We start from the raw sequence: 19,017 nt of genomic DNA, 5'->3' as shown, positions 1-19,017 counted from the left end.
CCAGTCAAAACTGTCAGAGCGAGTACAAATTTTATTATTGTCAGCAAATTCAACTATGCTAAAAAATAACAATAAAAATCATTATTCTAAACAAACTATTATGAATTTCTGGGCACCATTTCGTTTGTTTGTTTGTTTGTTTGTTTGTTTGTTTGTTTGCAAGACAACGTGCATTGTCTCTTGTGTCAAGTCCTGCTGGGTCCTGAGGCAGATCTGTAGTGTTTCCAGTTTGAAGGGACTAGGTGACCTAGTAACAATTTCATCATGAATCCTTCATCTTGAATTTCAAACAGTGGACTCAATTTGCACCTGGATACCATGCCAGTTATGGCTTGCAGGGTGTGGTTTGTGATTTAAATTTTTTGTGGACCACTGGTTGTCACTTCATAGCCCTCTCAGGACAAATGACAGCAATGAGGACATGTTCTTAAAATAGTGTTTAATAATAACATATTGTAAACCATAATGTAACTTATTTTAATGACTATTTTATCTAATATTATTTTATTCAAATAGCAGTAACCTGCTACAGTTTTTCCATAGCGCCGAGTAATCAGACATCATTACAGTCTCCTCATGCCACCAGAAGCATACTGAAATTGATATTAGTCGTGAAATCAACTCTTGCCACGTGCTACTTTATTTAAGCAGCTTGCAGGTGAACTGACCCTAAGGGAAAGAAACTGGCCTGTCCAATTCACAAAGGCTGTCCAGACTGGAGAACGTTTTGAAAAGTGATAATATCATCAGTGTGGACTGGTCTGTGGCCCTTTTTATCCTACTGGAGCACCACACTGCTGGAATTTTTCCTGGATATCCTGATTGGCCAGTCCATCACTGTCCATTGCTTAGCTAAAGTTTTGCTACTAGTATTCCATTTTCATGGTATTTCTGAAAACAGAAAGCTTCAAAATGGGCTAAAACTGATAATAATGTGTAATTATTAGGGTTATTTAAAAATGTGTTCTGTCAAGTTGTGTTCAGGCATTTGTGAATCCTGTGAATAATGACACTCTAATGATTGATAATACTACAGAACTAGTGAACATACTACATACATGAGGAAAGACGCTCACACTCACAGCGCCACCAAGTGGTCAGTGTTTACCACCTCTACTATGACATCACCCATGTTATCAGCAAGAGAGACCCCCTGTGGTCTTTCTGTCTTGTTGCAGGTAATCAGATGGAGAGAGAAACCCCAGGGTTAAATTAGTCACTTAACAGTGACGTGTGCTGTCTTCTGGATATGTGTAGGACAGCATCAACGATTAACTATCTAAATGGTGGTCTGAAGTCAGTGCTTTGTTCATAACTTACAAATAGGAAAGCATGGTACAGATGTGGGAAAGGGCTATGGCGTGAGAAATTAGCATTAGAAATTTGACAACTGAAATAGCATCAAAAGTAGATAAAGAACGAACTCTTGTGCTATCCAACCACTCGGTGCAACATTGGTATAGGTAGTATCAATGCGCTCCACTTTTTGTAAAAACAAAGCTGCAAAGCGCAAAACTATGACCTATGTAGCATGAAAACATTTGATGATCAGTTACCAATCTACAATGTCCACAGTTGTTCACAACTGTAAAGAATCACTCTGTCTGAATTTATGAGAACATGTGCAATACTGGGCAGCTCTGTGAACAGTGGTGCTAAGCCTGCCGGTCATCAGTGCTGCCTGATTCCCGCTCCTGCCAACAATCATCTCCCAAATCAACACGGCATGTACTGGGTGTGCCTCGGTGATGCATGCCACTCAATGATATCAGAAAACAAATGAAGTTGAAAACATTGACATTTATTTACTGATTTAGAGGTTATACATTTTATGACAGTTATGGTTTTTATTATATTATTGGCAAAGATTCTCTAATTCAATTGCATTTCTATACATAAATAGAAAATCTGAGGTAGGGCCTCAAGAATTAATGACATTTAAAATAAATAATACAGATCACATATATGATTCTTTTCTCTTTTCTGACACTAGATTCAAAACATACTTTTTTTCATTAGATATTCACATTATATTTTTTAAATTAAAGGATGTCATGATCTGTTTGAGGTATATCTGTATCCATAGGCAGATTTACCTCACATAAAACACACAGAAATATATGACATTACCCAAGTAATTAGAAATTTTACCTATGCAGTGATAGGTCCACAATAAAGTGCCAAAAGACACAACATACATTACATTAGATTGACTATATATAGATCTACTATTAGCTACTCTGTATCTTTACTTTGAAATACATACAATAGTCTATTACCAGAGGACATCTATAAGGCCAATGGTTACCTGAAGATGTGGTGTAACGTATTGGCAAACATCAATGATCACTATATGGAAGATGAGCAGTATCTGGCAGTATCTCAGTTTCCTAAACACGTAGATAATAATATATTTCATTTCTTTATGATTTTTTTTAAATTATTATTTTATCAGAACCCTTCAAAAAGTTCTCCTTCTTTGGTTACCTACTGCTCAGCGTTGTCCCGTAGGCATTAAATGGTGTTTTTTTTTTTTTGTTTTGTTTTGTTTTTTTGTCGTCGTTGTTGTTTTGTGGGGTTTTTTTCTGTGAAGGGAAAAACTAAGTTAAATCAAGGCCTCCTCACATTCTGAAAATGGTAGTCAGCTAAAGCTGCAGTATGAGAGCACATGCAGGGAGAAAGGGGGCGGGGAACAGAGGAGGGAGGAAGAGCATACATGGACAAAAAACACAACAACACAACCAGTACATGCAAGTCTGGTACCTATTTGTCTCCAAATATTAGTGATAATGTCATTGAGTAATAATTTTAGGCCCAAATACAGAAATACAGTAACACAAGGACTAATTTAGACCATGACCTGTGGTAAGAAAACAACATTTGTTGGTGCAGCCAACATGGTCCTGAAATTCCCAGCCTTCAAGCAGTTTTTGATCACTTGTTTGTTGCACTGCGTAACTCTGGTGAAATTAGTTGTGATGCAACACCGGGCATGGCTGTGGCACTCAATGGGGCACTCAGTAAGTGATAAATAAGTAACAAGGTTGAATCGCTGCCTGAGTTGTTTCAGCCCTGTAACAACTGTCAAAGAAATCTGCTTTTTTCAGGTTAAAGCCACGAGGGTGCTCTGAAAGGCAGCCATTTAAATAAGTCATACTGCACTATATAGAGAGCAGAGAGAGTGAGGCTTTGACCCTCCGTGGAACAGATCCATTACAGCTCCTGTCATTTCCCTAACCTGCCTGCCTGTGCTTAGCCATGCCCATAACTGGATGGCTGGTTAAGCATTAATGAGATCAGTTATCTACATCTGTACACACACACACACACACACACACTCACGCAGGGTCATACATACACACACACACACATGCACACACACATACAAACACACAAACACACATACAGAAGACATCAAGAAAAGACTGGACAATTACTGGAGAATGCAACATGATTAACACTAAAGTACTCAAGAAATTATTTTTTTTCTCCCATTAGCATCTTTTTGTGCTGTGTAGCTTTAAAGACGATTAGAGGAACATGTTTGTATGTTGCACTTCATTTCACGGTTATGAAACAGCATGCGGTGGTCCAAGCTGACTCAGAAATCTCCGTGTTACAGCTGCCAAATTGCTCTTATTGTATCTGCAGTCTTCAATTAACTCTGTGGCCCCAAAGTCTATCATATGACGTTAACTTTCTGAAGTCTATCAACCTAAATACAGACTTTTTCTTATACCAGGAACTGTATTCAGTTGTCAGGTAATGTTCATTTAAAAAGAAAAAAAATTCATTTAGATTGCGATGGAATGAAAGTGCATTCATTTTGATTTGTATTGGGTTACAGCGCAATCTAACGCCTGATTGCTTTCCCAAAGCAGTACCTTAAGGGCATTGTATCAGTAACGTTATCTACTTTTCCGAAATCACCTGCTTGTGTGTCATCTGCTTTAAGTTTCGACCAATAAGTCATGAAAGGACAAAGGTTTTAGTGTTTTGAGAAGAGTCAACTTATATTCACCTTCTCACATGTTGCTTTCAGTCGACCTTTGAGGGAAATGAGCAAGTTAGTTGATTGCTACTAACCACAATATTTTTCATTCAACACCAGTGGCTTATTACAGACCTTAATTATTGTTGTCAGCCAACGACACATGAACATACTATTTGTAATAACTGTAAATTTGGTAATCTGTACAGAATCAAAATCTAAGGCTTTTAAAATGAGTTTCCTCAAATTCTCATCAATAACGTGGAAAAAAAAGTCTATATGATTTTCACGAATCAACAATACCTCTCCATTCAATTCCAACATCTTGGAAAATAAGGCCAAATAAAGCAAGTATACCTGAGACCCTGTTTCATGAAGACATACAGACAAAGAGACAAAGTTCTGGAGGAAAATGGTCCCCAAACATCTATCGCAAGATTTCAAACAAAGAAAGCAGTCATGTTCTAGTCTACTCCTCTTAACTACTGCTAGCAACTGTTCAGAACACCGGAGGGAGTCAATAACATTAGCACACAGCACATCTATACATATATCTCTGTTTTTAAAATATACATTATTCAGGATACAGTTTAACTCTGTTCAATAAAAATAATTAGCCATACACATCTCACATTTCTCATCTAATGTCTTTTTTTCCCCTACTGCGGCTGAATATATGAGGAAGTGGGGCATCCACAATTTCCATAAGGAGATCACAATACATACATGAAAGCGTATTTAGTTTTTTGAATCATTTTAAACACATAAACATTGTATGGCCACTGAGTATTATTCTAAACAACACAGAGGATATCATTACAGTTTTGCATGGCCGTTTACGTATGTATTTACAAAAAGGGAGAATGGGCCTACACTTTTGCATCCTATATTAGTGTGTCCTTTATTCTGCAGTAATATAAGAGAGAAGGGAGGTCAGGTATTTGAAATCATATAAATAGACTGAGGATGACAGACATTAAAGTACCTTAGCTTACGGTGAGTAAAATGTGCCCTGTCCTACAGATGTGCGGAGATACAGTAGAGCAATTGATTAGTGTGATCAAATAACATATTAAGAGAGGAAGTTCGAGGCACAAAATACAGATATAAGAGGAAACAGGATAAGAGCAGAAATTTGCCATAGAAAACAAATTGTAGTTATATGCATACTCGAAGGCAGTTAATTTCACCTAGATTGCCAAATCGAATTGAAAAGGTAGATGCCAGGTTTCTTGCCCATAAACAGATGCAAGGAAGGAAAGTTTCCCTGTCAAACAGCTTCCCAATTCGCGAATGTGAAAAACACACATCATTTTGTCTACTGAAAACGCCATCTAATATTGCCTTGGCAGTCAACAGTGGGTCATGGTTCTCTTATTGCCTCTATGACAAACTGCCATGTTGCAGTGTGCTGCTGAGACTGGTGTGTCTGCAAGAGAAAGAAAAGAGAAAGAGAGAGCTAGCTCCACTCTCAGGGGGTGACTACAGGTGCTCACCAGAGAAAAACAAAGCCAGGAAAAACAGGAAAGGAGGGAAGGATGTGTTTTCCACCTGAATGACCTCCCCTCAAAGGAGAAAGAGCAGGGACATGGAGTGAAAAAGAAAACAAAAGGAAAGGGAGAAAAGGGACGAAGAGCCTGCTCATGGAAACTTCACCCATCAGCTATGGCTGGGAGCAGAGAGCCATGGCTACTGGTACTGTGCAGCCAACTGGAAGTCTTTCGGGGGTAGTTTGAGCCCTAGCGAGCTGGTGCCCAGGGGGTCGATCATGTTCTTGTAGCGGTCACCACGGTGCTTCATTAGGAATGGCCCCCAATCAGGCTGAGGTGAGCATACCAGCTTCAGCCGCTGCACACAGACAGAGGAGTCACACAAATGTCACAGATGCCTGACTACGATGCTTAGTGCTAACAGATCTAATAAAGTAGACCTATCCACTTCTTGTGTCTCCTTGGAGATTAAATAACCGAGAATACCTACATTCACCACTACAAAAGCTTTGGATATTTACCTCAATTAAGGACCCAGGGGCAAGGTGCATTTTGATAACAAACATGATGGGAATCCATATGACTGAACAGATGACCATCAGCCAGCCCAGAACCATAGACCACGTGGGGTAGACGTAATCTTCATATGTCATCACTTTCCACTGGTATAGACTTAACGCCAGAATAAACTATAAGAGATTGAGAGAGAGAGAGAGAGAGAGAGAGAGAGATAAATCGGCACCAGAAACCTCTGGCTGAAGGAGATGGGCTGTGAGGCAGAGGGTGGAGTGGCCGGTCAGCACTGATAACACTGATGTATGGGAAGTGTCCCACAGTACCGACACTGTCATTTAAAATAAGCATTAGCCATGTCTGTGCCTGCCGGAGCACTGACACTTAATGTATGTCCTGTGGGAAAGCCTATAGAACATCTGAGATGAGTGTGTGAACAACTCTTCATGAGAGATATCAGTGATGTATGTGTAGCAATCCTAAATAACAGCTTGTAGAAGCTGTCACAGAACCACAGCTTCAAATGAGAAAAAAACATATTTTTGGTTTGTTTTCCCTCCAGGTTACCACTTACCTTTCACACTTAAGTTTTGCTTCTGATTTTTATAGGAGATAGAGGAATAGATGAGCACGAGCGAGTAAACCTATTATGTATGGATTGGACCTACTGTAAGAATAGTTGGAGTGACAAAAGCCCAGCAGAGCCTCCAGAACTTGTTTGGCTGAAACCCAATCATCATTTCGATGTCCTCACAGAATCTTTGTAAGCCTAAGTCAGATAGAAAGAAATAGGGTAGGACCAGAGAGTAAACAGAGGACAGCAATTCATTGTTCCATTCAAGCAAAGCAGCAACACTGAGGCACAGTGGAAAAAATGACCTAGTTTCTGTTTGACTGGAGTCAGAGGGAGGTAAAACAACATGTTTAAAAGTGTAGCATCTCCAGGGAAGGACAAGAAGGCTAACGAATACAAACAATCTAGAGTCACATAATTTTTTTGTCTCCTGAAAAGAAATAAGTTATACATAGAGAATGAAACAAAATTATCACAGTTCACAAATATTTCTGAATATGACATCTGTGGATAGATTGTAGGTATTGACAGAATATAGCTACACAGAGACATCTAGTGGAAACAAATGGAACAATCTTCCGATTCTACCTCTACTGTTGCATAAAACTGGTCTGAAGTAAATAAGAGGCTTCAGGTGAGGGAAGACTTTATTTTTATTAAATATCATTAATTGCATATGCATCCAACATACTGACTCGAATTACTGTTGTAAACCTTTTGCTGTGACAGTATTGTACCTCACCAATAAACGAACAAATCCCGATGACTGTGGTGCTAACATTACAGTTCATGGCTTACACAAGTCTCCTTGGCTTGACCAAGAACGGAAAATTCAGAATGACAAGACTGAGCCGACATCAATTTCACAAACTCACCATAGATGTATGAGACTCCAATCAGCTCAAATATGGCTATAATGACCAGAGAGTAGGAAGCTGCATATGTGTCAACCAACTGTAGCATGTACATTCCACTCTGTAGGAGCAAATACAGAGAAAGCAAGACGGAGAGACACAGATGAAAAGAGCAAAAATTTAGACTCTGTCTCCACAACCCAGTCTGTGGACCATTTATTCCTGCTGGCCCGCTGTGTTGACAGGATCAGGCATAACCCCTTTAGAGGCGTACATTTGTCCTAGATACACACTCAGTTAGCGCTGGAGTGATGAGGTTCTAGGATGGGGAGTGGTGCAGGCTACATGTGTGTGTTTTTAATTATAATTAATAACAGTGAACACGGCACTAGGTTTCTGTTGGCTGTGGATTTAATGATGGCAGTTTGTCCAGTGTGCTCTACCTGAGGGGTCTGCTCATTATCATGTGTTTGACTGATAGGGGGGAATGAGACACTCAGAGAATCATGTGACCACACCTGTCAGCAAAACCCCACTGTTAAAATAATAACTCTAATTAACAGGAACAAGAAGGATTACGTTCACTTGTTCCTCCTTCATTTTCATCTCCTCATTTTCTGCTCTTTTCCTCTCTATATATGTCTCTCAGGACTGCTTGTGTCACACTTGTCATCCCTCTTCTACCTGTCTTTTCACGTTTGCTCAGGCCCCCTGTTCTTTCTCACTCAATTCTATCTCTGTCACACGGCAAGTCAATGAGTAGAATAATGTTTTTGGAAATAGGATGAAGAGCTAACATATCCTGAATCAGGCTTCAGTGGACAGGTTGCTGTCTAGTTCTCCTCCATAGCTGTGCTGGATATAAAGCCAGACTAAGCCTATAACCAGATATGGGCAGACAGGGCCTATGAGGGATGAGCAGTGGAGCTGTCACATGTGAAGTATGTGAATGCTGTAGATGGAATGAGAGCTTGAGTACCTCTGTTATCATGGGGAAGCCCAGCACAAAGAAGCACAAGCAGCACACCAGAGTAAAGAGGGGCTTATGTTTTCGCAGGTATTTGGGATACTCATCAGACACAGACGTCACTATGGTCTCAATGGTCGCAAACTGGGGAGATAAGAGGGTAGTGGGGAGAAAGAGAGAGAGAGAGAGGCAGACAGACAGACAGACAGACAGACAGTTCAACAGACAGACAGAAAGAAAGAAAGAAAGAAAGAAAGAAAGAAAGAAAGAAATGGTTTCGGGGCAAAAAGGGAGAGAGAGAGAGATTCAGGAGAAAGAAGAAAGACCCATTAAGAATCACCAAGGTGAGAAAAGAGAGCTGAACAGTGAACCATCACAATGACACCTGTAGACAGAACTGGAGCAAAATACACCCAAAGAGACTGAGAGGGCAAAGCAGAGGGCAAAACTGCTCTCTGGTTTGATGTGTGCATAGTGTGAATGAAGCATCAAGGACAAATATTATACGTTTAAGATAAAAGAAATTCAACCAATTAGAACTTTGTACAGAGGCACTGCTGATGTGGGAGAGCAGCCACATTAACATTTGACACACTCCCACATCTGCTGTGTGTCACATATATTCACATATTTTGTGCCACATGATGATTCACAGATTCACACTCGCATCAAACATGGTCATATACATATACACATAGAAGACACACGGTTATGTTAAAAGACAGAGGGTTATTCACGCTACTAAAATATATTTCTCTTTACGTTGAAAAATGTTGTAATTCTAGTATTTTTACATTCACAGTAGAGCTGAATCTAAGGTGTTCTTTCCAGTGGTGGAGAAAACAGTATTCATAGAACATGCTTCTCTAGAGTGCTAATCTAAACACAGCGTTCACATACTCAGAATGAAACAAGACATGTAATAAAAAAACCGTAAGTGAGGCTGTGCTGCATGTTTTCATGTGTTCTTACTTGGTTCAGTCATAGTCTATCTAACTGTTTCATTGTGATGTATCCTGGATAAATGAGAGTTGAGTTTTGGGAATTAAGTGTTAGGTTGACCTAAAGCTTTTCCCCTGAGCCTCAGCTACTACTGACATTAACTCACAGTGGCCATGGTAACAGCACTACTCCATCAAAGTAACAACATTTCTGCAATCTGTGGTAATCTTCAGAGGCACACAGACACAGACACACACAGACACACACATACACACACACACACACACACAAACACACACAAACACACACACACACACACACACATTAATTTTCCACGCTGGATGGTCAGCAATGTAATTGTTACCATGGTATCGAGGCCAAGTGTGAGCAGCATAAGGAAGAAGATGATGGCCCAAAATGGAGAGACTGGCAGCCTGGTCAGAGCCTCTGGGTAAACCACAAATGCTATGCCTGGCCCTACATACCACATAAAACATGACATTATCACACTCAAGATTAATACAGAAAATGTTTACACGCACATATATAACATTTGTTAAAGTGCTTAAAAAATGTCATAAGATAAAGTGACCCACTCAGCTTCCACTTTACCTTCATCTGCCACTTTTTCTATTGGCACCTTCAGCACATGAGCCATGAATCCAATTACCGAGAAGATGACAAAACCGGCAAAAATACTGGTGGCACTGTTAGTGCACGTCACTATGATAGTGTCCCTGGAGATGAGGAAAACCACAAAGAAAGTACAGTAAATATTAATAACTAATACAGAAACATTGTCAGCTTATTACTTGATTAATTAATAACACAATTATAAATGTCACATTAATTTTCACCTTATTCTGTTAAGAAGCTCAAAATTATTGTAAACATGATGTGCAGTCACAATTTAAGCTCAAAGGAAAGCATCAGAATATTTCGTTATATTTTATACAATTATTTTCAGCATTATGGGATTATTTTGCATTAGTAAGAGATTATTTTGCAAAATGTAATAAGAACACCTATCTGGCTTCAAATGAACATAAACATTAAACATGAACATCCCCACTAACCTCTATCACTCGTGCTGCACAGTTCACATTGTCAAAGTGAAGTTTTAAAAAATTGGTAAAAAATGATCAAAAAGAAAATAGCAAGACCTTAAAATGTTGCCGGGGTGCACAATTGCTCGCAAATTTTAGCAAGATGTCTCCAAATAAATGATATAAAACCATCATGTTGTTGTTTACATTCACATTTAGTCATTTCACAGACGCTTGTCCAAAGTGACTCATAGAGAACATAGCAAATAAACCTAAATCAACACATTTCAGTATGCAAAAACAAGACAAGATTAAGTGTTTTATTGGGTCAAAAAATAAGTAAGTAAGTAAGTAAATAAATGAACAAATAAATAATAATAATAATAAAAAAATACAAGTGCAGTTAGTGGTTGAGATATCTGAAAGATTTGAACAAGGTGCGTTTTGAGGTGTTTATTTTTAATATATCGAGTGTGTCAGAGCCTCAGATAGGACCTAGTCCTTAATATGTTCTGTCAGTGTTTTGTAGCATGTCCAGTGCTATTAAGGCAGATGTGTCTCAACAGCTTGTCAATTTAAAGTGTTCATCACTGACCTCTAGTGCATGAAAGTGGAAGTTCAAACAATCACGAAACTGTTTATTGAACATTATGTTATTTATGGCTGTTTGAATCAATTTAAAAACCAAAGAACTGGACACAAATCTTGCTAATAAATATATAGCATACTCATCTTGCACTGAGACTTTAAACCCATAAACATAGTAAAAGAAAAAAAAATGTATGTATTGTGATTAGTGAGATGTCTGTGGTACATTTATCCTGAAACTGGTGTGAAGGAGTAACTATCACTTAGTATAACTAACTGACCAACCTGTAGCATATCTCATACTCTATTAACCCTACAGTATCTGACTGTATATAATCTATTTTATCTAGGACCACTAGTGACCACTTGTGGTTGTAAGATACAGTTGTGTGAAGTGGGGGGAAAAAAACAAAACATACAATATAGTGTTTTGTAGAGATATTGTAAAAAAAAAAAAGTGCTTGATGTAGGTAATTGTGAGTTTGAGGAGATGATCATCATCTGGAGATTCATCTGAATCTTTTGCTTTCTAGAAAATATAGATATCTTGTCGGCCATGACACTCTTTCCGTAAATCAGTGCTTGACCCAAACTAGACAAAATATTGGTGTCTCAGGACAAATGAAAATTCTCATCATAGTTACAGCAGGATGTCTGGCTGTAATAAACACTGTCTGCTTTCTTAAGTAAACCATCCATTGTGTTTTGTTGAATGGATTAGCACATTTTCGTGATTTTACATCTTTATCTGTATAACTCAGTTCAGCAAAGGTTTTTGCCAAGGTTTAGCAAGCTGCGTGGCAAAGCTGATTACCTGTAACAGTTGTTATGGAATTTATTGTAGGAGGAAAGGGTAATGAGACCTCCCCATGCTGCAGACAAGGAGAAGAAGATCTGGGTGGCAGCATCCTTCCACACCTACACAGAGCAAAAGCGAGAGAGAGAGAGAGAGAGAGAGAGAGAGAGAGAGAGGGAGAGAGAGAGAGAGAGAGAGAGAGAGAGAGAGAGAGAGACAGAGACGCTGATGTCTAACAGTGACAGCAGCTAAACACACCACAGGGGAGAGTAAGAGTGACGTTATCTGCCTTTTACCTTGGCATCATTGAGTTTTTCCCACTTGGGCGTGATGAAGTAAAGAATGCCAGATCCTGCTCCCGGCAGGGTAACCCCTCTGATGAGCAGGATGACCAGTACCACATAAGGAAATGTAGCTGTGAAGTACACCACCTGATCGCCAACAGGGAAAAAAACAGTTTAAGTCTCAGTGACTTGCAGCATTCAGACTGTTTATGCTGAACAGACTTTTTTTTTCCCCCTTTGTGGCCTGGTTAGCTGAGACCTGATACATATGTGAGTCCACTGTTCCCTAAACCAGAAACTGTCTTACTATAGGTTCAGTTTGAATTTAGTACTGATCTACAAACAAAATCTTGCTTGGAGTGATTCCTACTGCTGCCAGTGTTTGTGCTGTGTGAAAATCAGACCACCATCTACAGCTTGATGAAACAGCAATGATTATTAATTGGGACAGGCATTGGGTAATGGTCTTTCATAGTAATATTTTCTAAGTCTGGGAAGACTGATCCACAACCAAATGGACTCTGTAATGCTTAGTTTCTATTTAATCTCATTTTTTGGTTTCCATGGAAAATATTAAAGCTATCTAATACAAGCTAAAAGTAACACTTCAAATAGAATGCGCGTGAGGTCTTCAATAACAGACATTTATCCGAAGGGAAGTTAATTGGGTAGGCTTGCAGCTACAGTAAAAGAATATATCCACTAGAGGGCTCCCATTTCATTAGGATGGAAAAGATCTGCAACGGCATCTCATTCATTGAGTATCTTGCAGGTCCTTAAGCCTGATGCTGAAAGAGGTTGGTTAAGAAATGGTGAGTCTTACCTTCCCTGATGACTTTATTCCTTTAGCCAGAGAGGCATAGACAATGAGCCAGGCCAGAAACAGGCAAGCAGCCAAAGGCCAACGAATATCTCCTGGGTACTCAATCCCCTTAGAAATGTGCAACACATTATACCTGATGAGCAAGAATGGACATCAGAGAATGTTATCTTATGTGCTATAATGCAAAGCAGCAGACATCAACTATCATTTTTCTGCTCTATTATTTCAGACAAAATTATGTGAAAATGTGTAATTCAGATCAGCACACAACTCTTCAGATGAAGCACTTATAAGACTAAGCTTCCTTTTATTTTAACTTACTTAAAGTACTCTTCACTGGGACTGGCGTAGTTTTTGTCATCTGATGTAATATTTAACAGTTTACTCAAATTTCCAACGGCATTTTCAGACAAACAGAATGTGGTGTTCCTAACAGATGTGATGTTTCTATCCCGCAGAATACATGCATCTGTCAAAACGGAACAAAAGCAGTCATAAGAATACAAACACATATTTGACTTGTTACATTTTGGTTGAATATGGTCTAATAAAATTTGAAGAAGCTCATTCTTACATATTTCCATTGAAAAATACAATATGATCGTAGCAATAGACATATAACACAGCAAGATAAAAATTGGGAAAATTGCCAATCAACCAAAAATAAAACTAAATCAAATAAAAACGGATAAATCAAAATTAAGTTACATCGCATTTTGGTTAAAAACATTTACTGAGCCGCAAGAATATTCCACAAGAATATAGCTGATTCAGTAAAACAGCAAATAATGGCCATAAGGAGGCGCTCCAGCACACTGCGGCATTGCAGCACCGGCTTTACAGTAAATTTGTCAAGCAAGCATATTTTTCTGCTGAATTCACTAAAACGCGTCGACAAATAATTCGATTTTTAAAAAGTTTAAGAGGCAAATCTCAAAACTATTCACTACCTCTGTAAAGAAACTATACCAAGACGCCCTAAAGATCACTGTAGATGAAGAATTATCAATTTAATACACAAATTTCTTCAGGAATAATTGAATCATTAAGCATTTCCACATTAATCATTTTGGTTATTCTTAAAATACATTTTACACAGGAGAAAATCGTATGTAAAGTATATATCTCTTACAGAACATGATTGACTTTTACATGAGGTTAATCCTTATCCAACATAAAAAGATCCAAGCATTTATTATTTTATTTTAAGCAGTTTAGAAATGGGTGACAGTATGGAATGAACACATTAAAATAAAAATTTCGTTTTCTTTCTGTCTACAGAGTAATTTGAACATTGCGCATAATTGCATTGCGCTCCACAACTCTGTGCTGAAAGCGGAGGTAAAGACAAGTTGCGCAATGCGCATCTGTAGTTTAAAGAAATGTCCGCTCATCCTTACCTAAAGCCAGCATGTCTTTGTCTTTGCACTCCGGCGTGTTCCACTCATTTTTACAGTTAGCCCAGGGTAGTGAGCCCTTCAACGAAGCGAACAGGTAGTACAGTGTCCAGCACATAATAATATTATAGTATATGGCTATCAAGACAGATATTATCAACATGGCAATCCCGCAACCTAAAATAAATAAATGAGACGAGATATATAAATTACTCTTAAGCAAGCAAAACGCTGATTACCATTAGTTAATACATGTAGTTATGGCGACACTCTTTTATTCGGAGATGTTGAGGCTTTAATTTGGCCGTTTAAGCGCAGTTTACCTTGTAGAGCCGGAATGGCCTTCCAAACGGACACTGGGCCTTGGCTGGCGAACTGGCCCAGTGAAACTTCCAGTAAAAATATAGGGATGCCAGCGAGGCCCAGCATGATCAGGTACGGGATCAAAAAAGCACCTACACAGAGGAATATACTGTCATTCAAATAGCTTTTAAGTTTGAGGATTTTTTTAGAATATCTAACTTTCTATACTTTATTGGTGCATTAGTAATAAAATAATTTGATACTGATATTATCATTAGATATAATTTCGAGCGATAAACTATAATAATAATAATAATAATAATAACAATAATAATAATAATAATAATGTCACAGGCTATAAAAAAATAAATACTTTTTGTCTATATGTATATTTGTATGAATCAGATTTCTGAGCAATAAGTCCTACTCCCAGAAAACGAAAAGAATGATTCGAGCTAACAGATAAGGTAACTGAAAATGAGCTGATACTGCAATAATATCTGAGGAGTGCGCATAAAATCTTACATCAGGTCTGCTGTTTTAATTACTTACTTATTCTATTTGTGCTTATTTTACAGATTACTAAAAAATCTGTAAAATTACATTCATTTGACGTTTAATCTGACTGATTTGACTGATTGAATAGCCTTTCTGGGACTGTTGCGATGACTCAGAGCTGTGCTTGGTGCCACATGGCAAATTTAGTGGTTTAGTCCTCACCTCCTCCATTTTGGAAGGCAAGGTAGGGAAATCTCCATACGTTTCCCAACCCCACCGCATAGCCAACCATCGATAGAATGAAATCCAGTTTATTAGACCAATTTCCCCGGGCCTTATTCTCATCTCCTCCGGCGTCATCATCATCGTCCTGTGGGGAACAGTTTTATATGGAGCAATACTATAAGTGTGTGACTGTCAAATTTGAACCACCTATTACGTTCATTCTGGGGAACGCATTCTACCAGCAAAGTCAAAGTGGTGATGCAAACTACACAAAACTTTTTTTTTTTTTAAGTTTTAAAATGTAGTTCACCAAATACACCGAGAAATGTTCTAAAAAATTATTTCAGCATAAAATGGCTCACACCATGTTTGACTGAATCCATTAAAAGTAATCCGTTAAAAATAAATAAATAAATAAATAATTGGTTGCGCATGCAAGAGAGAGAGGTGAGAGGTGTCTTTTGACTTGAGCTGAATTGCTCCTGAGGGAACTGAACAATGGAAAGACTCCGCAATCTTATGTAATACATTATCACGTACTACAAACGCTTTAAAGAAACTAATCCCCAGAGACAAAATCACCGCAGCCCTCACCTGGACGAAAGATAAGACTGAACACAAGCAATCCAAGTGACATCTGGCCATTGCATAGTGATCGCGATGCAAACTGACACTTGATTTTTTTTTTCCATTTTCTAATTTTTTTTTCTGTATTGTTGAAATGAACGCATTATCCCAGCAGTGTTCTTCGGCCTAACTGAACTAGTGATCCCGTTGGTGTTGAGGGTTAGAAAATGAATTCGCTTTATAGATTTATGATTACAACAAGATCCACTTCCTCTTCCCTGAGAAGACAATAGTAATTACTGAGGTGTCAGCGACAATCGCAATCACCCAGTGTCGCAGAAATGCCTGCGCAAAAATCGAAACATTTCTAATCTGGCAGTTTCGTTCTTTGTTTGGAGAAAAAATATATATGTTTGAGGGATTGCATACCAGAACATTAAAATATTCTTTAAATACTGGATTCAGCTGCAAGGCCGACGAGTTCTAGTCTATCTCCAGGGAACTTAATGACGACTACACAAAGCCAGACGTTGCATCTTTGGGGGGAATAAAGCACTATACAAATAAATCTTATCATTAATCCCACCGGGATGGAAAAGTGACAAAGCGCTGTGAGGTTTAGAAATATGTATCTATCGAACTCCACTGGCCAAAAATCGTTTGTTCTTGATCAAAAGTAGCCCCTATAAATGATTAAAGCCCGCGGGGTAATTGGCTAACTCTGTCTGAATTGAAACGTTCATTTGAAACCACTTACCCCAGTCACGGTGCCAGGCAGAACAGACGTATTGCCATCTGTGCCCAGTACGATGGTGGTCTGGCTAATGGATGTCCAGTTGCCGGTAGCGTTATTTTGCTCCGGCATGCTCCTCACGGTACCTTGCTGAGGAAAAGCGTCAGACATAGCTTTACCTTGAACGGTTGTAGAACCATCCGTTTGGGGCGGAGCTGAACCAGAGGAATCCTTACGAAGTGCGGAGTTAAGTTGAGTAGGCACCGGCGCCGGTGCGATATTTTTAAACGTCCCATAGACTTTACTGGCTTCAGTTTCTCCAGGTTTATTTTCCGTGGGACAAAAAGTTTTCCTTTCGTTTGCAAGTGGAGGCTGCGATGCCGGTTGCGTGTCGGAAGACAGGCTCTGGCCATTCTCCGGTTTATTAGCTGTAAGTCCTACGGCCCCTTCGGGCTGCTGTGGTTGATAACCAGCAGGACTGTTCGCGGGTTGTCTCAACATCTCTCTCTGGTCAGAAAAATCCTGTAACATTAAATCTGAATATCAGTGTCTGAAATTACAACGATATTTTAAAAAAAACAACTAACAGTGAAGAAACAACATATTTTTCCAACTTGCGACTATGCCCTGTATAAAATCTGGCAAATTCTCATTTAGCATTAGATGTATGCAACCAATAATGCAAGATATTCTGCACCTACGAAGCCTGTTTTCTGTGGTATTTTAAAGCCTCTCTTCGCATGTTTGCTCCGGGTCTTTGGTTTTCAGCTCACGACTGGTCTCTGTTTGGTTCTCGGTTTTACCATTACAGAAAGATTCTTTCATTTTACGCCCCATTTCCCCGCTGTCATTCAACGAGACACATCCCTTGGTTTTATAGGCAATAGACAAGCTGCCGGGCTCAGCTTAGACTCTCCTCCCCGCGGCAAGCACCAGCCCCGGTACAAGCTCTCCATACAAATCCGGCAAAACGTGGTAAATTACATCAACATTTACTCTGCTTGCAACGCCAGAAGAGAGGGAACATTCCAAAAGCAATGAGTTAAAACGAAAATACCGGGGTTATTTTTAACCTCCCAGGAACAGAGGTTGGGAACTTATAAGGTCCACAGGCTGTACAAAAAAAAGAAGCACGACATGCATTTTTAAGGTACAAATTTTGACAGATGTACAGATGAAATTTCTAATGGTTGATTATGTGTGCTAAAGTTGCAAACGCTCTGTTCACGAGAATCGTAACGTTGTACTATTCACTGTTATGTAGCTGAAGTAGCTTAAGTGAGCCTTACAGAATTTGTCAGGACAGTTTAAATAAGTTGTGTGAACTTCAATGGGTAGTGAGTACTAAGCAAGCGCATTAAAGTTTCAGCACCATGGACAAGACTAATTTATCCACAATACACGAAAACCCATTCTTTAAAAAAAAAAAGTTATTTTAAAATATAAAGGAGCACAAAGAAATATATCAAAGTGCACTCTCAGAATTAGAGCGGACATGCAAAGAAAATGTGATCTACTCACCATTGGTGCAGAGTCAATGGATGTTTGTAAGAGCCTGAAAAACAGCTCTAAAGACAGCAGGCAGACTGAATTTGGTTGTGCTAAGTGCAAAGCTTTCTATATCTCCGTGGGAAAGATTTGGTTTGCGTCAGTGCATAGCAAGGTGCCCTTCGCGTGACATTTTCTTGATAATAGGAGTTTGATAAATCATTGGCCTTGAATTCTGATTTTTAAAGGGGCAGCAAGGGAGGACGTAGACTTGTGTCACACGGCAGCTCGAGCCTGCGTGTTGGGACAGACTTGTTCGCGCCTGATTAATAAACTTGTCCCAAGGGAGTGTGTAAGCTATAGGTGTTCAACTACGATCGTTACAGAAAAAAATGCAGGTAGAAGGGTTGGACACTGTACGTAAGTCTCCACGCATAAAAAATAAAATACTCTTTAATTCCTCATTTCTAAGTAATCTTATTCCTGTTTATATTTCACTCACTAGTATTACTTTCAGCATTCAGGGGACCTTTCAAAAGTTATAAGACCTTTCGAGATTTATCATGTTTATTTTCATAACGAATAGGGGGGCAAACACATTCGGGACATACAGTGTGTCGTCTATATTTTGCGTGCCTTGTGGGCTATTTGCTATATACATAGTTTCTTTATACATAGTTTATATCGCAGTTGGTTAGTTTACAGAAATGCCAAAATGTATTTAATTGACAATTTCTTTCTACAGGGTAATTATTTTAGGGGTTATACATATTTTCTACAGCTTTGACAAATTACACTGTGAACTTTCTAATTAAACTCAACTGTGCAAACGCCAACGCATATATACGTTAATGTGTGCGTCACTGACACAAAGACTGATCAAGTGAAAAAAGTGGGCGAGGTCCTCAACAGCGTCTGAACTTACTCATTTGTTAAAC

The 19,017-nt window shown here is 38.9% G+C and overlaps 1 protein-coding gene across 1 annotated transcript; it reads right to left on the bottom strand.

The window, feature by feature from the left end:
* Window positions 1–5,680: 5,680 nt before the first annotated feature.
* Window positions 5,681–17,092, bottom strand: slc6a5 (solute carrier family 6 member 5). The gene is made up of 15 exons (XM_030765112.1): window positions 16,616–17,092; window positions 15,289–15,436; window positions 14,589–14,720; window positions 14,269–14,442; window positions 13,190–13,337; window positions 12,869–13,001; window positions 12,058–12,192; window positions 11,780–11,883; window positions 9,944–10,068; window positions 9,696–9,808; window positions 8,402–8,533; window positions 7,444–7,543; window positions 6,663–6,763; window positions 6,003–6,170; window positions 5,681–5,839 (listed from the first exon to the last, which is right to left on the bottom strand). Exons 1-15 carry the CDS (start codon window positions 17,090–17,092, stop codon window positions 5,681–5,683), a joined length of 2,349 nt encoding a protein of 782 aa, XP_030620972.1.
* Window positions 17,093–19,017: the final 1,925 nt, after the last annotated feature.

Source organism: Chanos chanos, chromosome 2 (assembly GCF_902362185.1).
Source record: "Chanos chanos chromosome 2, fChaCha1.1, whole genome shotgun sequence".
In the NCBI taxonomy this organism is placed as follows: Eukaryota; Metazoa; Chordata; class Actinopteri; order Gonorynchiformes; family Chanidae; genus Chanos; species Chanos chanos.
Note: the sequence above shows the minus strand (reverse complement) of the source record. Positions and strands in the feature narration are given on the sequence as shown.